The sequence below is a fragment of the Choloepus didactylus genome, chromosome 11 (genome assembly GCF_015220235.1).
Source record: "Choloepus didactylus isolate mChoDid1 chromosome 11, mChoDid1.pri, whole genome shotgun sequence".
NCBI classification, from domain to species: domain Eukaryota; kingdom Metazoa; phylum Chordata; class Mammalia; order Pilosa; family Megalonychidae; genus Choloepus; species Choloepus didactylus.
In genome coordinates, this window is record NC_051317.1 from 33,918,146 (window position 1) to 33,936,514 (window position 18,369).

The following is an 18,369-nucleotide window of genomic DNA, read 5'->3' on the forward strand; positions in this document are numbered from 1 at the left end:
TGTATTCAAAGCACATTCTCCAACCACAATGGAATACAAATAGAAGTCAATAATTTTTGAACTGTAACCCCACTATTTACTTCCTACATGACATAAAATACACAAACTCTAATGACAAATCAGTGGTATTGAACTCAACGTAAAATATGTAATTTTAGACAAGTATATAAAGGTGGGGGAATGGAAGAGTATAGGAACATAGTTTATGTGTCCTATTGAAGTGAAGGTGGTATCAAAGGAAAACAAGATTATTGTGTATTTAAGAGGTTAGTTTTAAGTCCCACAGTAAACACAAAGAAATTATAAGAGAATATAACCATAGAGATGAAAAGTAGAGTATGGGTTAAGAGAAATGGGGGAAGGGGCAATGGGGAGTTGAGAAAGGAGTGTAGGGTTGCTGTTTGAGGTGAAGGGAAATTTCTAGTAACGGATGGTGGGAAAGAGCATTACAACATTCTAAATGCGATTAATCCTTCTAATGGAAGGCTAGGGAGGGGGTGGAATGGGAAGATTTAGGCTGTATATATGTTTCTACAATTGAAAATAAAAAAAAAAGACAGTCTAACTAGATGACAGTTGAATGCCAAGGATGAACTTGGATGGGATTGGAGGATGGAGGACAGGAGGCTCAAAGGGACACAGTTGAGACATAAGGAAAAGGAAATATAGAATGTAAGCTTTGTATCATTGTTGAATCTCTTGTACTTCTTCGCTGTGCTTAATGGGATTGCATAAAAGAATGTTCTTATTCATGGGAAGTGTATACATGAATTATAGTGTATGTTCAAGGATGTGTGCAGCTAGCTCTCATATGTTCAGAAGACAGAGCAATAGATGATGATGGATGATAGATAGCGAGGGAGGGAGGGAAAGAAATACCGGTGTGACAGCATGTTAAAGTTGGTGGATTGGGCTATCGGGGGTGAGGGGTCAGGGTATGATGGAATTCTGTGTATGGGGTTAGTATTGTTTTTGCAACTGTTCCTATAACTTTGAATTTATTTCAAAATAAAAAAAACAAAAACAAAGGTAAGTTGCAAAATTTTCAAAAAAAAAAAAAAAAAGCTTTTCAGTGTCCACCACCTTCCCCCTGACAGGCAGGAAGGAGGTATCTGGAACAATTTCTTTCTACCTGACGTGTGGATTCTCCAAGATGTGTGAGCCACAGTGAATGATACTAATCCATTCACAAGTTTCCAATTACAAATTCCACCATCTGCATCAGCGTCCTGCCCCCCTCCACTCCAGCATGGCAGGGAGGAAGGAGCTGGGGTGGGAGGGGACAAACAAGGGGCTGTGCAACCCAGGGCGGGGGCTGCGGGAAACTGGTTCTGGAATCTGGAGGAAGAGAAGCTTAGCCAATCTTTGGAGAGAGGCTGGGGAAGGGAAAGCCTTCATGTTGCAACAGCACCTTGAAGGATGAGCAGGAATCCACCAAGTGAGAAAACAAGGGCATCTGAGGGAGGGACGACAGCCTGATTAGGAAGATTAGGCACCATGGTTTGTGGACATGTATGGTTTAGAGTTCTACAGAAGGGTGGTGGTACTGGATTGGAACCAGGGACTCATCACTGGCGAACAGTCCAATTTACAAGTATTTGTGCTATGCCACACCGGGGTCAAGTGTAATAAAGTGCCGATCTCTGCAAAACACTTTGGAAAGCAAATTGGAATAACTAAGCAGAGTTGCAGATTTGAATATCCTATGAATCAGCAACTTCAGCTTCCCATGCCCTTGGCCATGATTGGGGTTGTAAATAAATCCAGACACCCATGTCCTCTACCCATGAGGCAGGGTGGGAAGCTTTGCCCTGATGGGTGATCTCCTGTGGCAGAAGGACCTCTACTTGTTTTCTCCAGAGTGTCTTGCAATGAGCATCATTTTCTACGGTTGTATGATGGGGATGCCGTGATCTGGAGAAAGTCCCGCTCAGGTGCACCAGAAAACAGGATGCACATAGTAGCACTGATTGTAACAGAAGCAAAACAAAACCACCAAAATGCCAATCAACAGAAGAACTTTAAATTCAGCACACAATGGGAAACTGTATATGTAGCAAAGATGAAGGAACTTTCGGTTGCATGCAGGAACATGGATTGCTAGGTAAAAAAGTTGAACAATGACAACAAAGCGAGTCGTAGAAGAATACACATCAATCCATTTACTTAGAGTTCAAAATCATACAAAATTAAGCTATACTATTTCTGTGTTTTTATTGTTTCTTTGCTCTCCTTTTTAGCTTTACCACACTCACTGTTTTTCCCTAGGTAGGGTCTGAGTGGCTGAGGGGCAGTGTGGACCCAAGATCAGTTATACATCCTCGAGCCAGGCGGGCCTTGGTGAGGGATTTGTGATGGTCAGTTTCAGGTGTCCACTTGGTTAGGTTCTAGGGTTCAGTTGTTTGGTCAAGCAAGTACTGGCCTGACTGTTACCATGAGGGCATTTTATAGATGGATCTGAATCTATCATCAGCTGATTTTATCAATGGCTGATTGCATCTACAATTAACCAAGGAGATTGCTCTCAGCAACAAGGGGAGTCTCCTCACACAATCAGTAGGCGGTCTTCAAGTCAGAACTGAGGATTTCAGAAGTCAGAAAGAAGAATCTCTACCTCCACTTCAGCCAGCCAGCTTCTCCTGAGAAACAGACTTGCCAGACTTGAGCATCACCCTTGTCAGAGTTTCCAGCTTGCAGCCTGCCCTAAAGAGTTTTGACTTGCCAGTCCCCATTGCTGAGTGAGTCACCTCTTCATAATAAACCCCAGTTCTCTTTCTCTGGAGAACCCTGACTACTACAGGACAGCAAGAGACAGACGTCCAGGGAGTCCAGAAATTGGTGCCCAGAGATCGAGCAGGAGGATGTGAGACCAGCCTCTGGGGGCAGAAACAGCCACCTGGTTCCTAGGATGGGGGTGTGTCAAAGCACACGGGACAAAACTCAGACATTGCAGTTTCGTTTTTTTTTTGATCACAGGTCATGAGAGAAGATGCCAAGGGCCCAGTCACTAAAGCTGGGTGAGAGGTTAGAGCCGAGCCAGGGAAAGACGAGCAGGCACGGCGTTGTGATTTTGTGCTCCGGGGGTGCTCTGTGCTCAAGGCCAGGACGGCCTGGGACCTGAGGACCCCGGAGGTGAAGGTTCAAGGACCCCAGCTGGGAATGTCCTGAAGACAAGCTGCCAGGTGAATGCTGACAGATCAGCCATTCGATAAAGCCCAACACGACTGGCAGCTACTCAAGCCATGCAGAGAGAAATTAATGCTGCCCCGAGATATTAAAATACATGAACATCTTATAATTAATCAAGTTTCTAATTTTTAGAAAACATTTTATAATTTAACTCAAAAGAGTAGCAACTTATTGTGAAGAGAGCCTTTTAAAAAGATCCAAATTACCAAGAATGAGTAGGGACCTCTGTGGTTGACACTATTTTCCTCTTTAAACTACTGTTCTTTGGCTAAGGATAATGCAAGGTTTTAAAAATTAATTAAATGATCATATCAGTGAGGAACTAAATGAAGCTCCTAATGCTGCTAATTAATCTTCAGACCACTTTCAATTCTAAGGGTGAGTTTTTTTGTTCTTTCAAAATTCCTTAACAATATTTGGGTCTCTGAAAAATTAATTACTGAATTTTTTTTTTTATCATTGAAACATGCATATGAAAATTGTGGCCCACAAAATCCTATAAGCGATCCTTTAGCCATGAAAACCAACCTCTACTGGGCTTATTAGCCCAGGATCTCTGTAAGGGACTCCTACTATTCCAGACAGCAGTTCGCAGTATTTAGCCTCCCGTGGTAACGTGCTTAACACACATTTTCTAATTAAAGAGAGAAATCTTCTTTCTTGGCAAATGTTCCTACCCTCTCTCTCAACACAATTTTATTTCCTCCTATTAAAAAAAATACATATTTGATCAGTTTCATTATATGCAGTGGGGCACAGAAATTATAATAAAAATATACAACAAGGATTGCCCTTATGAACATTGCTTAAATCTCAAAATGACTTGAAAATTTCAAATACAGTTAAGCTTTTGAAGACTTCAGAAATCCAGTGTTGACAATGACTCATGTGGTCAGACAGCTAACTAATTTGCATTGAACATTCTTAAATGACCAACTCAAACCAAAAGTTTGAGATTTTGATACTGGAGTTTAGTTACAATAATGACCTCGTGGCCAATGATGACTGTGAGTTGGGGTGGATGGATGGACAGACAGATGGCTTACTACCCTCCATCTACCTCTAGATTGAGGATTTACTAAATCAGACAAAGCAAATTAAAAAAAGTGTGTGTGTGGGGGGGTAACTTTCTTTCTTCACACTGATTTTTCTTTGGTCTCTAAGATTAACCACCTACATAACTGTAATTTCAGATGTAGAGTTTACGGAGTAGGTGAGGGATGTGCTGCCTTAATTTTTCCTACAAGGTCTCATTAGCAAAGGTCAGGCTCTCGGCTTTTCTGTGAAGGTTCTTACTTATCCGAAGGCTAAGTCAGAGCGGGTCACGGATGATGGACAGCGTTTGCTCCTAGGAATATTAGCTTTCACTCATTGGGGCTTTACCTCATTCTATTTTTAACACTATGAGAATAACATGGTTCCTTAAAACGAGCCTAAGCAGTGTCTTTTGGTAAAAAAAATTCTGTTTAAAGACCATATAATACCATATTTAAGAAGCATAGTTTTGGCCATCTCCATCTCTCAAAAAGGGAGGGAGATGAAAATAACATAAACTGCCAAGTAATTGAACAGGCTTTTATTTCACCGTGGGGTTATGCGGCTAATTTTTTTCAGAACAACCAAATAAAAAGATATTCCGATGTTGACATCTCTGCAAGGGACCAATAGGTTTTCCTTATGGCCAGGAAAAGGTTTGCTTTTAGATTTGGGCTCTGTTAATAATTCACTGCTATCAGGCCGCTTACCCAAATGACAGTTTACTGCAGACGTCCTGATGGAAGGAAATGTGCCGAGTGTTAATTTGCCGTGACAATTTGGGGAAAGTCTGTTTCCTCTGATGGATTCCAGGTGGGAATCACACACTGTAGTTAAACATCACTCCCTACACCTTACATTCTTTTACTACCAGGTCTGTCAAATCTCTTCCTTTTACTCTTTAAAGGATCCCTTGACGCCCATCTCCTCTGCAAAGGCTTATCTGAAATGGAGTGAGAGGTGATTTTTCTTCTAGTCATTCTGCTGTGTACCTACTTCTGGAGGAAAACACATATTTAATGTTACCTTTGATAATTATTTTATAATCATTGGAGAGTGCATGTCTACCTTCCTCATCCTTCTCAGTGCACTGCTGTCTGCTTTGGGATTTAATTACACAGAGGACAAGGCCTAAATCAGCTCAGTAACGATTGGTCATCATTGCCAGGCAGGACCATGCACAGAGGTTAACTAGGAAGACAGGATGTGCTTAGACAAAGAAAGAAAAAGGCAGACATTCAAAATCAAGACCTAAAAAGTCAAGCACTTTGGCTGCTATGGTTAGATGTGGTTATACTCTGCACCAAGAAACAAAGAGCCCAATCAACCTGACTCCTTTGAAAAGTGCCTGTTACCATGTCTTACATGTTACTTTAAACCATCATAGAAAATTTATTCTGAAGACAACATCCTTCAAGGGGCGAGAGAAGACAGCACTCTGGGGAACTGAGTGGAATCAGAGTTTTCTTAAAGCAAAGATTCAATTTTATAACAACCCCCTTTATCAGAATCAGGTTACTCCAGATTTTAAGATACTAAGCAGGTTTTCTATTCCTCATTTAGCAGCTCTGGTGGGTTGGCTGACAGCAATTGCACACAACTCTGATTAAAATCTGAGTTTCTTATCATGGACGTAAGGCATGGACCATCTCTCCCTGCCTCTAGTTACAGCATACAACTCTTCAGGGTTGAGTCAATTATACCCATTTGGGCTCCCTTACTGCACCTGCCCCAGAAACAGAGCCTGATGCAAGATGAAGTGCCTTCAGGGCCAATGCATTCCCGGGGTGCAATCCCAGGGCAGTGTGTCTGAGGGAAAAGGGAAATGGAGCAGGGAAGGGTGGCAAGAAATGGTAGACGATGTGTGCCTTGGCTGGCTACTCCTTTAGAATGAGCCAACAAGGTGCTATCTGCTTGGCTGTGTGAAGAACCTTGGCTTGGCACTGTCCATTGGAGGGAGAAGGAAAAGTCAATCTATTTGTCTGGTTCCTTCCCACATCCTGTCTCTCATTGGTTGAAGCTTGTCTGACATGTGCTGGAGCCCCTGCACTTCAGGGCTCCATCCTCCAGCCCATTTAGTAGCTGCTCAGGGAGCCAGATCCAATGCCAAGCAGCACGGTGTCTCAGCAAAGTCCAGCAGTGAGAGTCGGAGCTAAAGCCTCCGGCCACCAGCTGGCCAGTACCAACTGGAGGAACTTCACGTTCCTGCACAGAAATCTGTCCCTCAGGTGGTAGCTAAGGTGAAGCAAATGGTTGAGGGTCCCAGTAAAAGGTAAAGCCAACGAGAATTCGAGGAGGTGCTTAAGACATGGCATATTCACATCCCTTCTTCATGCTTTCTGAACACACTGCTCTCCATCAAACCTCAGAGCCCTCACTTGCCATCTTGTTCAACCATAACACCTTGTTTTCTTCATCCAGTGCGTAAATAGATGAGCAGCTCAGCTCTTCCCTTTTGCTTCTTCCTTTTTCCTCAACTTCTCCTTTCCTGAGGTTTTCTTCTGATTTAATTATTCTTTGGCTGGAAATTAAGTTTTCTGTTTTTAAGGTAGAAATCACAGGCACTGCTTCCCTAAATTCTGTATCTGCCTTTATGTTTGAAGGAATGCTTAGTCTAGAAAAAAATTATGGAGTCACGCTTAATCTTACCCCAATTTTTGAATATCTTGTTTTACTTGAATTCTGGTATTAAATGTTCCATTAATTGTTGTTGTATTTGCTTTTTTCTATTCTTTCGCAAAGCTTCTCCATCATTTGTTTAGCTGAATTTAGTCACTAAATAGTCTTGTTTGTGTTTGGAAAAGAACTCCTGGGAACTCTATTGCCTGACATTTTCAGTTTGGGGAGCGCCTGCATGTTCCCTTTATTTATGGCTGAGTATAATATTCTTGGGTTGCATTTTCTTTCCTTTGGAATTTTTCAGCCCATGCTTTATAGTCTTATATAGCTGGAGAGTGTTCTGGGACCATCTGATTTTCTTTCCACGTGTAGATAATTGTTTCCCTGAATGCCTAAAGAATTTTTTCTTTATCATTGGAATTTAAAAACTTAACCCGGCTATATCTAGTGTTTGATTATTCTGAATCAATATTTCTCAAATACATTGTGCTTTGAAGTTTGCAAAATCAATTCTTCCTTCATTTCAGGGAAATTTCTTTCGATCCTGTCTTTGGGAACAATTTTTCAGCTCCATATTCCAGGTTCTCTGGTTCAGAAACATCAGTCATTCTAATGGTGCTTTGTCCTTGTCAGCACTTCCTAGCTAGCATCTCCTGTATTCTCTTTGTTTTTTATTTCTGCAATTATTGCAAACCTTTACTCCACTACTAATTTAATTGTTGTTTCTGTTTCCATGAAGTTTCTACTTTAATTATGATTTTTTGCAAGAGAATAGAGTCATTTTGATCTTCTACTCATTCCCTTAACTCTATAAACTCCCGTTTCATCTCATTTTGTTTCCTTTCATATCTCAACTTTGGGTACTTATTCATGTTCTTATTTTTATTCTCTTTACGATAGAACAAAGTAACTTTGTGGTGAATTTATTTTTGTCCCTTGGATGATGTATTCTGCTCCACTTTTCTGCAACCTAAAGTCAAGGAGAGGTGGGGGAGCAAAGGGTATTTGTCAGAGCAGGGGTGGGGGAAAGGGAGCTCAGCTCAGCCCTCTTCTCAAAGGTCCTGAGCCCTACTTTGTTTTCTGAGATTTCTGATAAACATGTGTCCACCCGGGAGGCATGGGAGCAGGATGAGGGAGAGGAGCACACAGCCGATGTCCAAGCGGTAAACACGGAATCAACACAATCAGCTAAAACACATGAATCTATGTGTGAACACAACCCCCCTTTGGTATCGCCTATTATCTGCTCTGAATTTTCTATGTGCATTTTAGCAATTTCAGATAGCAAAATAGCGATTAAAAATGTGTCGGTGTATTTTCCTCCTGCTTGTTTCTTTAGCTTCTGGAAAATGCTTTTATATAAATGCTAATGAATGATCCTTATCTAAAATGCATTTTTGATAAAATATACTATAAAAAGTCAAAAGGAGGGATAGCATTTTTTAACACTTTATTGAGGCATAATTCACATATCATAAGTTTCATGCATTAATTTTAGGATATTTTGAATTGTGCAACCATCACCACAATATAAGTTTAGAACATTTTCATCACCTGAAAAATATACCCCCGTACCCGTTTCCTCCCAACCACCCCTCACCCCAAGTATTAGGCAAACACTAAACTACTTTCTGTCCCTGTGGATTTGCCTATTCCGGATATTTCATATAAATGGCATCCTACAACTTGTAGCTTTTTATGTCTGGCTTCTTTCATTTTGTGTAATGTTTTCAAGGTAGGTCCATGTTGTAGCACATGTTAGCACTTCATTCCTTTTCTTTGCCAAATATCCATTGTAGGATATACCACATTTTGTTTACCCTTTCATCAGTCAATGGACATTTGGGTTGTTTACACATCTTGGTTATTGTGACTGATGCTGCTATGAACATTTGTGTACAAGTTGTTTTCACTCAACATGGGTATATACTTAGGAGTGGCACTGCTGGGTCATGCTTAAAATATTCATCAAGCAAATATACCAGTGACTCCTGAAATGAACAGTGATCACTGCTGTCTGCTCAGATTGGATAACAGCTGTTACATCCGCATCACAAACAACAAGGAATCAATTATGAAGATGTAGGTGCTCAACCACAGGGAGAGGCAAAGTACACACGTATAGGGAGATTCTAGGTCAGAAAAGTCAATATTTCACCCAGAACAGTGGAATTTAAAGACGATCCAGGAACCCACAGCATCAAGTTCACTTGGGATCTTGTTAGAAATGTGAATTTTCTTTACCAGCATCTCTGTGGGTCAGGGTGGGGAATCTATATTTTAACATGCCCTGCTGATGAATCTGTCCATGCTCATGTTTAACAAGGACTGACATAAAATAATACATTAGAAATAATAGAGGTTTGAATTAAGGGAATACAAAGTGACAGAAAAATAAAACAAATGGATAGCGGAAGTGACTACAAATCAACAGAATGTGGTGCCTGAGCAAGAGAGAGAAAGAATGCAGGAGAAGAAGAAATCTATGGAATAAAGATTTAAGATTGTTTTTCAGACACACTGAAATGGAGCTAAAGTGAAAATAAAAATGATGTATCTCATCCTAAAAGGAAGTAGAGGCCATGGGGCTGATTGGTAGTTTTTTGGGCGAGTGACATAGAATTAGAATCACAGTGGCCGTGGCAGAGCCCAGAGAAACTACCCTAAGCGAGAGGCAGGCAGATGAGCAGGAACCAGCAAAGACGATTGGCAGGATAGGAATGAAAGAACAGTTCTTTAGAAGCCAAGTAAGAAAAAGAGTTTCAGAAGAGACGAATGGGCCACATGACTTTAAGTTCGTCTTTGTATAGTGGAACCGAACAGCTATTTGATTATAAGATTCAGTGGCTTATAGAATTCTAGTCATCAACATCCTGAAGCAGTGAATATCTGCCATTTAACCTCTTGCTCTGAGAAGAGCTTCAAAGAACAAAGATGCAAAAATATCAAGAGTTACGGCCCACATAATAGTGTCTAGCCCCACCAGGATTTCCAATAGGAGAGAGAAAGGAATAGCAAGAAAACAGGGGCACGGTGTTTCTAGGAAAGGCTGTTTGACTTAGTTGCATGTGGGAGGCAAGGAATTGCCACATAAGCTGCAAGATACACCAACAACTGTGTAATCAGCAGGGGTCTATTTCAACTCGAATTCTAGATACTATTGAAAACTCTAAACGTTTATGGCCATTGGCAGATGTTCTTCCAGTTGTTTTGTAATCAAAGTGGGAGGAAATAAACGCATCATCAAACTCGGATTTCTTTTTCTAAAGACCAAGACCAACTCCTAAGTACAAGACCGATTCTACTGGTAACTTAAGAAGGACTCTAGCTTCACATTCACTAGCTATGAATGTTCTACTCATGATCTACCAGTTGAGTGTTTATTAATAAATTCCTCGATACACTATATCATATGCAATCAGACTCTAAGGACTCCCTCCAGGCATGCATGTTCAATTTTAGCTTTAACGCAGATGAAGATGAATGAAAATACCTGTTTTGCCTTGATGTGACTCTAGGGGGATATGGTATACATAAGAGCCTAGATAAATGGCAGCCTTTTGAATTTTAGAAATCAAAATCTCTAACTGTTGATACCCCTACTTATCAAAAGTTGTTCAGCTCCTTGTCAGTTTGACTAAAACAGACTAGCACTTTTGTATATTCTTTCTAATATTTCAGTTTTACATTTCAATTCCTTGAAAAGAAAGAAGCAGATCATATGCTGAATCATTACAAAATGATACCCTTTTAAACTCAATTTTATTTGGAATTAAAACTTGCAGAAGATGGCATCTCCTCCAAACTGCATTAAATAGACTCATAATCGTTCAATGAAAAGTTCCAGAAGTTGGTTGAGATATGAAACTCGTAAGTTATACATGTGCTTAAGTTAGAATTGTCCAGCTAGTCTAAACAAACTCACACCATCTATGTATTCAGTCACCGTTGGATCTGTGTAAGGGCCTGTCCCCAGCCACTGCACACCGCTGGGAGCAGGGCTCTAACTTTAGGACCCTGCAATCCAGTTGTCTCCTCCTGGGTGGCACCTACACCTGCTGCCAACTGCTATTCCTCTTAAGTTCAACAAACAACCTGAATGGTGAGAAACAGAAACTGCAGAAGACTTCTATATTTGTACAGCATCTTCACCAATAATCCCAACCTCCAACTTGAATAATCAATATCCTGGTGATGCATGCTACATTTTAATTTGTAAACAGGCAGGAGATTCAGAGAAAACAAAAAACCAGGTTTGTGGAACCACAAGATGATCATCTGTGAGACATATTTGCTAAATGACAGGTGATGTACTATCACAATCTGATCTACAGAGCTAGATGCGATCAATCAGACAACCTGGGGTCCCTGCTGCTGCTGGGGTCTGACCTAATCCCCTGTCAGCGTGCACCTGATAATCCCCTAATCATGGTACACAGGAGAATCCCCACATCATAGGGCACTGGAGGACAAGCGGTCAAGCCATGCGGTCACTAAAATCAGACCCTGGAACCAAACTTCTAGATGTCAGTACTGTCTAAAAGGCAAAAGAAGTTGATTATAATTTCATTTCAGAATCTACAATTTAGTTAAGTCATTCTGTATTGATTCATTTTAAATGTTGTTCAAATATATTTTTTGACCTAAAAAATCTTCAAATATTTCTTCATCTGCAGGCCTGTTTAAACAGTGGTAGAACAAGTTGTTCTTCAAAAATTAAAGCAGCAGGCCAGTTTCACTAGAAATCACCAGACACCCCCAAAGCTAGCTATGTGATTATAAACACAATGGAGGCAAACTTTACATTTTTACGGCCTCTGTCGTGGGGGGGCTCAGACCCCATCTGACCTGTTCTCCCAAACACTCCAAGTACTGTACTGATGAGGAACTCAGAGTCTCCTGGAATTCCGGGCAGACAACACGCTTCGCTGTGGCATTAACCAGAACACCTACGATGAAAAACTAGGAGAACTCTTGGAAAGGTCCAGTTCATTCATTCCACAACCTACCACATGCCAGGCATCCTATGAGGCATTAAGAATAAAAATGAAAGAACAAGAAATGTAGTCCCTGTCGGCAGCCTGGTGAGCAAACAAGACACTGCAACATAGCTCTGTTCCTTCTCTTCAAATAAACAAAAATTAAACAAAAGATCTCCCTTCACCTCCCATCCCCTCCACGACAGCATCATTTCTTTTCGCTCTTCACTGAGTAGCTTCTGGAAGTTATTCTTAGTAGCTGTTTCCACCTAACTTCCTCCCAGTCTCCCAACCCTGCTCCCCCCTCCTGCCAGGACTGGCCCTGCAGAGGCTCCCATAGCCGCCATCTTGCCGATGGCCACACCTCTGTGTTTTACTTGACTTCTCAGCAGCACTGCCCACAGCCAACCACCCTGGATCTTGAAGCATGAGCTGTTTCTCTTGCTGTTGGCTGGATCCTTCTCCTCCATCAGCTCTCAGCTTATGCGTCACCTCTTCTGAGAGGCCAACCCTGACCTGCCAAAGTACAGATGCCCCCCATGGCACTGACTCCCACATCACTGCATTTAAACCTACTGCACCATCTTGTCATTATCTGGTGTTTTCCTCTTCGGTTTCCTTCTTAGCTCTCTCTTTCCATTAGAATATAAGCTCCAAAAGTGCAGGATGCTGCCAGTCTGTTCACCATTGAACTCCCTCCACCCTGTGCTTAGAACTTGCTAAATAGTAAAATTTGAAGAAACATTGGGTGGCTTAATGAATAAAATTACCCAACTGACAAATACATTATTATGAATTGAGACATCCCATCAAAGACACATTTAAGACATTATACACAACAAGGGAGCACTAGAGGGGAGGACCCAAAGGCAGGGAAAAGATGAGCAAGTGTGTGGAATTGAAAGGAGGTCACTGAGGCTGGCCTCAAGCCCCATGCACTGTGTGTGCAATAAACTGAAGTGGGACATTCTTGCAACAATCTAGTTATTTTATTCAGTGCATTGTTCTAATTGTCCTTTATAACATGATAAGCATATTGCCGATATTTTCATTAAACAAAACTTAGTTTTTTATGCCCAAGGAAATATTCATAGGAATGCTTCCAAGGACCATGTACAACAGGAATATTTTGCTGTGATTGCTGATTTTGAACCAACCAGAAGGCACCATGACAATCCCAGGATATTTCACCTGGTCACATCTAACAAAAGCATTCTGTTGTCTTAAATTATCCAAATTAAAATGGTCTCTTCAAGAAAGGACTTACTCTATGAATAGTTAAGTAAGAATAGTTAAGAAATGAGGTAGTGTCCTTTCAATTAAAATTATGACTAAGGTAGTGCAAAAAGAGGGTGAAACTGATATTTCCAAAGCCACACACTGAGGATGACAAAGATAAGGGAGCACTGCAGGTTTTGCTGGTGGTGAGGAAAGAAGGACCCGGAGCTTACACTGACATGGTACATTCAGAATTTAAAACCTGAAATCTGGAGAAGATGGGAAACTCCTTGGAGGAGTGGGAAGCACCTACCTGTGGCCAAATAGATGATGTGGACAAGCACGTCCCGGCCCTGCACCACGTCCACAGCCACGTGGGAGAAGCGGCTGTTGTCCTCCAGGAAGGCAGGGACGGCGCTCACGGGCTGCACCACCTCATGCATCAGGATGAACTTCTGGGCGTCCTGCAGGTTCCTCTCCGTCAGGTTCACATACAGGCCCTGGTCCACGGTGCCGCACTGCAAGGGAGGACCGGGTTTGACCGGAACCCACCACCGCGATGCCCACAGCTGACCCCGGCCCACCAGCTGGAGGGTGGCTTGGAAATGGAAGGAGCCACAGCACATTGCAAAAACGTTTGCTTCTCCATTTCTCCAAGTTCCTCAGCCGTATAGTCCCTCCCAGTTTAGATGTGAACTCATCATCGTTGGGGAGTCTCTCAAGACTCTCATGAAGAGAAACAACTGGAAGTGAGAACATAGAGAGTAAAAGTGAATGTTGGCTTTAATCTGAATAGCATATGCAGAAGACACTTCTCAGAACCTGTGGTGTCCCCGGGGAGCTGTCTACCTCAGTGCAAACTATTGTACCTGTCCCATCACTCAGGTATCCCAACTGAACAAACAGCAATCAGGAGCCTCACATGGATTTATTACTTTTCCTACTGGGGCCATGGACCTATAAGCAATACATAGACTCCATGGAGATATAATTATGACATTTTAATCTGCAAAGCCTGTAATATTATTTTGTTATCATTCATGTGGACTATTAAAAAAAGATACTGTCCTTATTGCTTTTCACTCATAAGTCAAGTTAGAAGAAATATAAAACTTGTTTAGGGTTTGGGAATCTAAGAAATTACATGGCAAATTTGCAAGAAGAAAGGAAGATAGGGGAAGCAAGGGAGGGAGGAGAAAAGGAGAGAGAAGAGAGTGGAAAAAGAAGAAGAGAGAGGAAGGTGGAAGGAAGGGGAGATTTTTAGGTAGAGAGATGATGAGGATGAATGTGGAATATGCAGAAAAAATTCCAGCCTGAAAACTACAGAGAATTAAATTAATTCAGAGCTGTGTTGCAGAGAAGCTACCTGGCATCATGTATAATAGTTTCTGGTTAGGAGGTGGGACAAAGAGGGATAGGAAAGAGCAAAAGCTCTCCTGGAGCAGAGGACAGAAGCAGAAAATCACCACCAACCTTTTTCATTTCTTTTCATAAACTCTATGTCCTAGTACAAATAATGTCTGATACTTAGCAGAACTCCATATAAGTAGGTTTGGTAGAAATGAATTTCTGTGTCCATACCTCTGAGAGTACCGTTTATAACATATCATTTCTAATACTTGGCTTTATAACAGGTTAGAGGCACCAAGTGTGAGTTGGAAATTGCTTTTTTAAAAGCAGATAATATTTTTGTAGCATTTGAAAAAATGCCCCACAAGCCACAAAACGAGGGGTCAATTGTAGAATAATGGAATCTTGGCGTTAATGGATTTTACAGATCTAGCTCAAAGCTGGCCTTAATGCTGCATCTTCACAGTGGTATCACATGTCCCAGGTGAAGGGATGGCTCAGAGTCACGTGGAGCCTCTGCCCTGCAACCCATGACCCAGCTCCATCACTCAGGAGCCATGTGGTTTCAGGTGAGGCCCTTCACCTGTAAAATGGTTTACTTCCCAGGGCTATTGTGGGACCAACTGAGATATCAGTGGAAAGCACTTGTGAATTAGTGGAAAGCCCTTCTATATGCCAAGGACTAAGACAACATGCTTGGCACAGAGAAGCCCTTTGACAAATGGTAAATGGCAAATACATTCATCTAGTAGCAGGACAGCAATTCTACAGGCCAGGGAGCTGCAGTGGCCAAGGAGAAAAGAAGGAATGGAGAAACAAATGGAGGAATCAATGAAGGTGTATAGAAGCATTTACTATGGGGGGTGCAGCTAGGAGTTTACCCCTGATTATCCTACTAACATTTGGAGGTCTGGGCCCTTGCATGTCAACCAATGTTTTTAAAAATGAACAGTAACTCTGCTGGGCTTGGTCTGAAGCCTCTCCAGGTGAGTTCTAGTTTTGAGAGTGACTTGTGCTTGCTGGTTTATTACCGCCCCCCACCCTGATGCCAATGGCAATGCCACAGGTGCAGGTGCCAATTAGCCATCTTCCTGCTGGGTGAAGTTTGCACCCAGGTTTTGTTGCACATGCATAGTGTTTTAAAAATGCTGGCAGCATGAAAACCAGGAGGCATAGCCTAAAAATGAGAACCTCCTGTTGCTCTTGAAGAATCCATGAAGTGTCAGGACACTGGAGCTGCCCAGCAGGAGCTCGTCCCACTCCTTGTCCACTCTTGGATCACATACCTCATTTTCAATCACCTACTTCAGTTTTCAAGAACTTGTCTGAAGTAGACTCTAAAACATCTTGGTTTTCTTTGGCAGCCTATTACGGATTTCACACCCAAGAATTCTTTCTCAGATATTTTGAAAGCTATTTCAACTTATAGTACATAAATCTAGTGCTTTATTGGATTGTGCACAACCTGCCTGTCTTTCTAACTGGCTCTAAATCCTCTAGCTGAACCTTCCACACTGAGCTCCTGCAGTATCTGTGTGATCAATTCCCTGGGGACACTGTGCAGGACAAAAGCAATAAAAATCATAAAACACAGGCATTGCTCCCACATGGCCTACAATCTACAATGCTTGTTGGGCTAACATCCCTTCAAGTAACAAGGGCAATAATTCCACTAATTTTTAATGCAACAATATTTGCATTTATGTTTACTTACTTGTCTCTAGGACAACAGACACCTCCTCACCCTAGCATGCCTGCATGTGTTGCTCAAGTCCACTGTTTGCTACCTCAGGCTGAGAGTATTTAATTGTACCCTTTATCCACTTGCTTCCTTGTTTCCTCCCATAATTCTGCAAACACGCATTGCAGATCAAGGGGTCCTGATGGACAAGGCCAAATCTCCTCATCTGATCTTCCAACAGCCCTGCTGTTTGCTTGACCATTTTGGAGGCCCTGTTCTTCCATTTTGACACCACCAGCTCTGATCTGTGGTAGCTCACAATGCACAGAAAATTCCAGATTATGACATCCCACTTCTGTGCCACCGGGGCTGGGTGACATTGCATTTGAGTGTCTGATGCTTTTCGAAGGGAGGTTCAGGGATTGGGTGACTTTGCTGACTGCAAACTCCCAAGTGGCCACACTTTTACAGAACCACCTACAATGATTTCTAGATTGCAACCAATAAGCATAAGGAATAGTTTATTGTTCTGATTTTGTTTTTAGTTTACAAGGAGATTTTCATACAATAACTCAAAAAAGATGAGATGTCCTTTTTAACTCACCCTTCCTCCTGTACCTGAATCCCTTTTCTGCTCCTCTAATGAATTAACAACTTCTAGTGTACGTGTGCTGCATGAAATTCCAGACATCAGGAAGGAAAACAAGAATAGGAAAAAAAAAATCTAACCACTTCTCAATGTTGGCTATGGAAAACATAAGGCACTTTGTGCATGTCTGGTGGAAGACTCCTTAGTTCAAGACCCCCCCACCATCTGCCAGCCAACATGGTCTCGAGGCTGTCAGTGGGCAGCACACCTAGTCCAGCGTGGCTATTGGATGTGGTGAAACAAAAGAAAAAGACACACCTGGAGTCGATACAAAGATCCACTGCAATCTGTAACTGGGTTTTCTGCAAATCTTAAATTCCACCCAAAGCAGACAAGCTCAGATAAGCAAGCTTTGTGCCTGAGATGCAGGCCAAAAATCTGTGTGCTTCATTCATTATCTTGCATGATCCTACTTTACCGCATAACTTGACAAAGCCAGGCAGGGAGAGACTCATAAAACCAGGCACTTGTGACCTTAGGAAATGAGGGGGGTTGATGTATGCTACAAATATACACACATGAAGGTGCTAAAAACTGACTGCCTAGAGCTGGTAGGAGACTGCAAAGTTTTGGAACTACTCTGTTCATTGTGAAGCTGTTTGTAACAAAAACAAGTTAAAAGTAAACTATAAATCTAGTAAACATGTATGTTAATTAAAAAAATTTAATCCCTCAGTATTTTACAAAGAACTTACTTAAAAGGAAAGATATATTTAAAGGATTTTACAAAGGACCCCCAAAAGGGGTCATACTTCACCCCAACAGCCAAGGTCAAGGGTGGGATTTAGGTGATGAGACTCAACGAAGGAGCAAAGAGGATCAATATTCAGCTAATAATTGCATAAACTATGTCATTAAACAAAGCTACTATTTCATTTCCCACTCAGCTGCTAGCTTGCCTGGTCCAGAATATGAATTGCTTTCTCCAGGACCAAACTATTAGTAGTCAAGCTATGATCATAAGTATAAATCCTATCACTCGGTTTCCTGATTTTGGAAGTGTGGAGAATGATGCATCCTTCACTTGGCTGCTGTCAGAAGGAAATGAGACCAAGTCTACACAGCATGTCCATGATACATGATACTTAGAAGTCCCCAATAAACAGTCCTGAAGAGTCATGTGCATCAAATACTTCAGGCAGTAAACACAGCATTTTAATCTATATGATCAAAGTTTGTTCTGAAAATGTTCCTTGGCATTAGTGTCCCTCCTTCCTCATTTTATAAATGAAAAAAAGGAGACAGAAAATGTTAAGTAACTTGCCCAAGGAAAGCAGCAAATGGTAAGCCAGTCATTTCATTCTCAATCCTGTGCTCTTCCAAATGTTAAAAAAATAATAATGATAACCCCAAAAACAATGTAACTGTCCCTGCCAAAGTCTAGGTAAAGTATGAAATAATTGAGCCTTTCCATCCACCCAGTTTTCTCAGATGACACAGGTTTCTGCCATTGGGTGTTGAACCAGAACATAGAGACCTGGGTCCAGGGCCCTCTAGGGTTCTACCACAGATAGGTTATAGGACTCTGCAGTCATTAGTGGGCAGTGTGGGACCTTGCAGGAGAAGTCCTGGGTTCGAGTCCCAGCTTAGCTGCCTAATGGCTATATGGCCGTGACCCCATCATCTGGCCTGAGGCTCAGTCTTTCTCT

General features: G+C 41.7%; 1 protein-coding gene across 2 annotated transcripts in view; it reads right to left on the reverse strand.

Annotated features, from left to right (window-relative positions):
* The window catches only part of SEMA5A (semaphorin 5A), a 524,772-nt gene that overhangs the window by 149,701 nt on the left and 356,702 nt on the right, over positions 1-18,369 (reverse strand). For both annotated transcript variants that reach the window (XM_037799396.1, XM_037799395.1), the window contains one exon: positions 13,354-13,558. In XM_037799396.1, the coding sequence (XP_037655324.1) occupies positions 13,354-13,558 (205 nt within the window). The remainder of the gene's footprint in view (positions 1-13,353; positions 13,559-18,369) is intronic.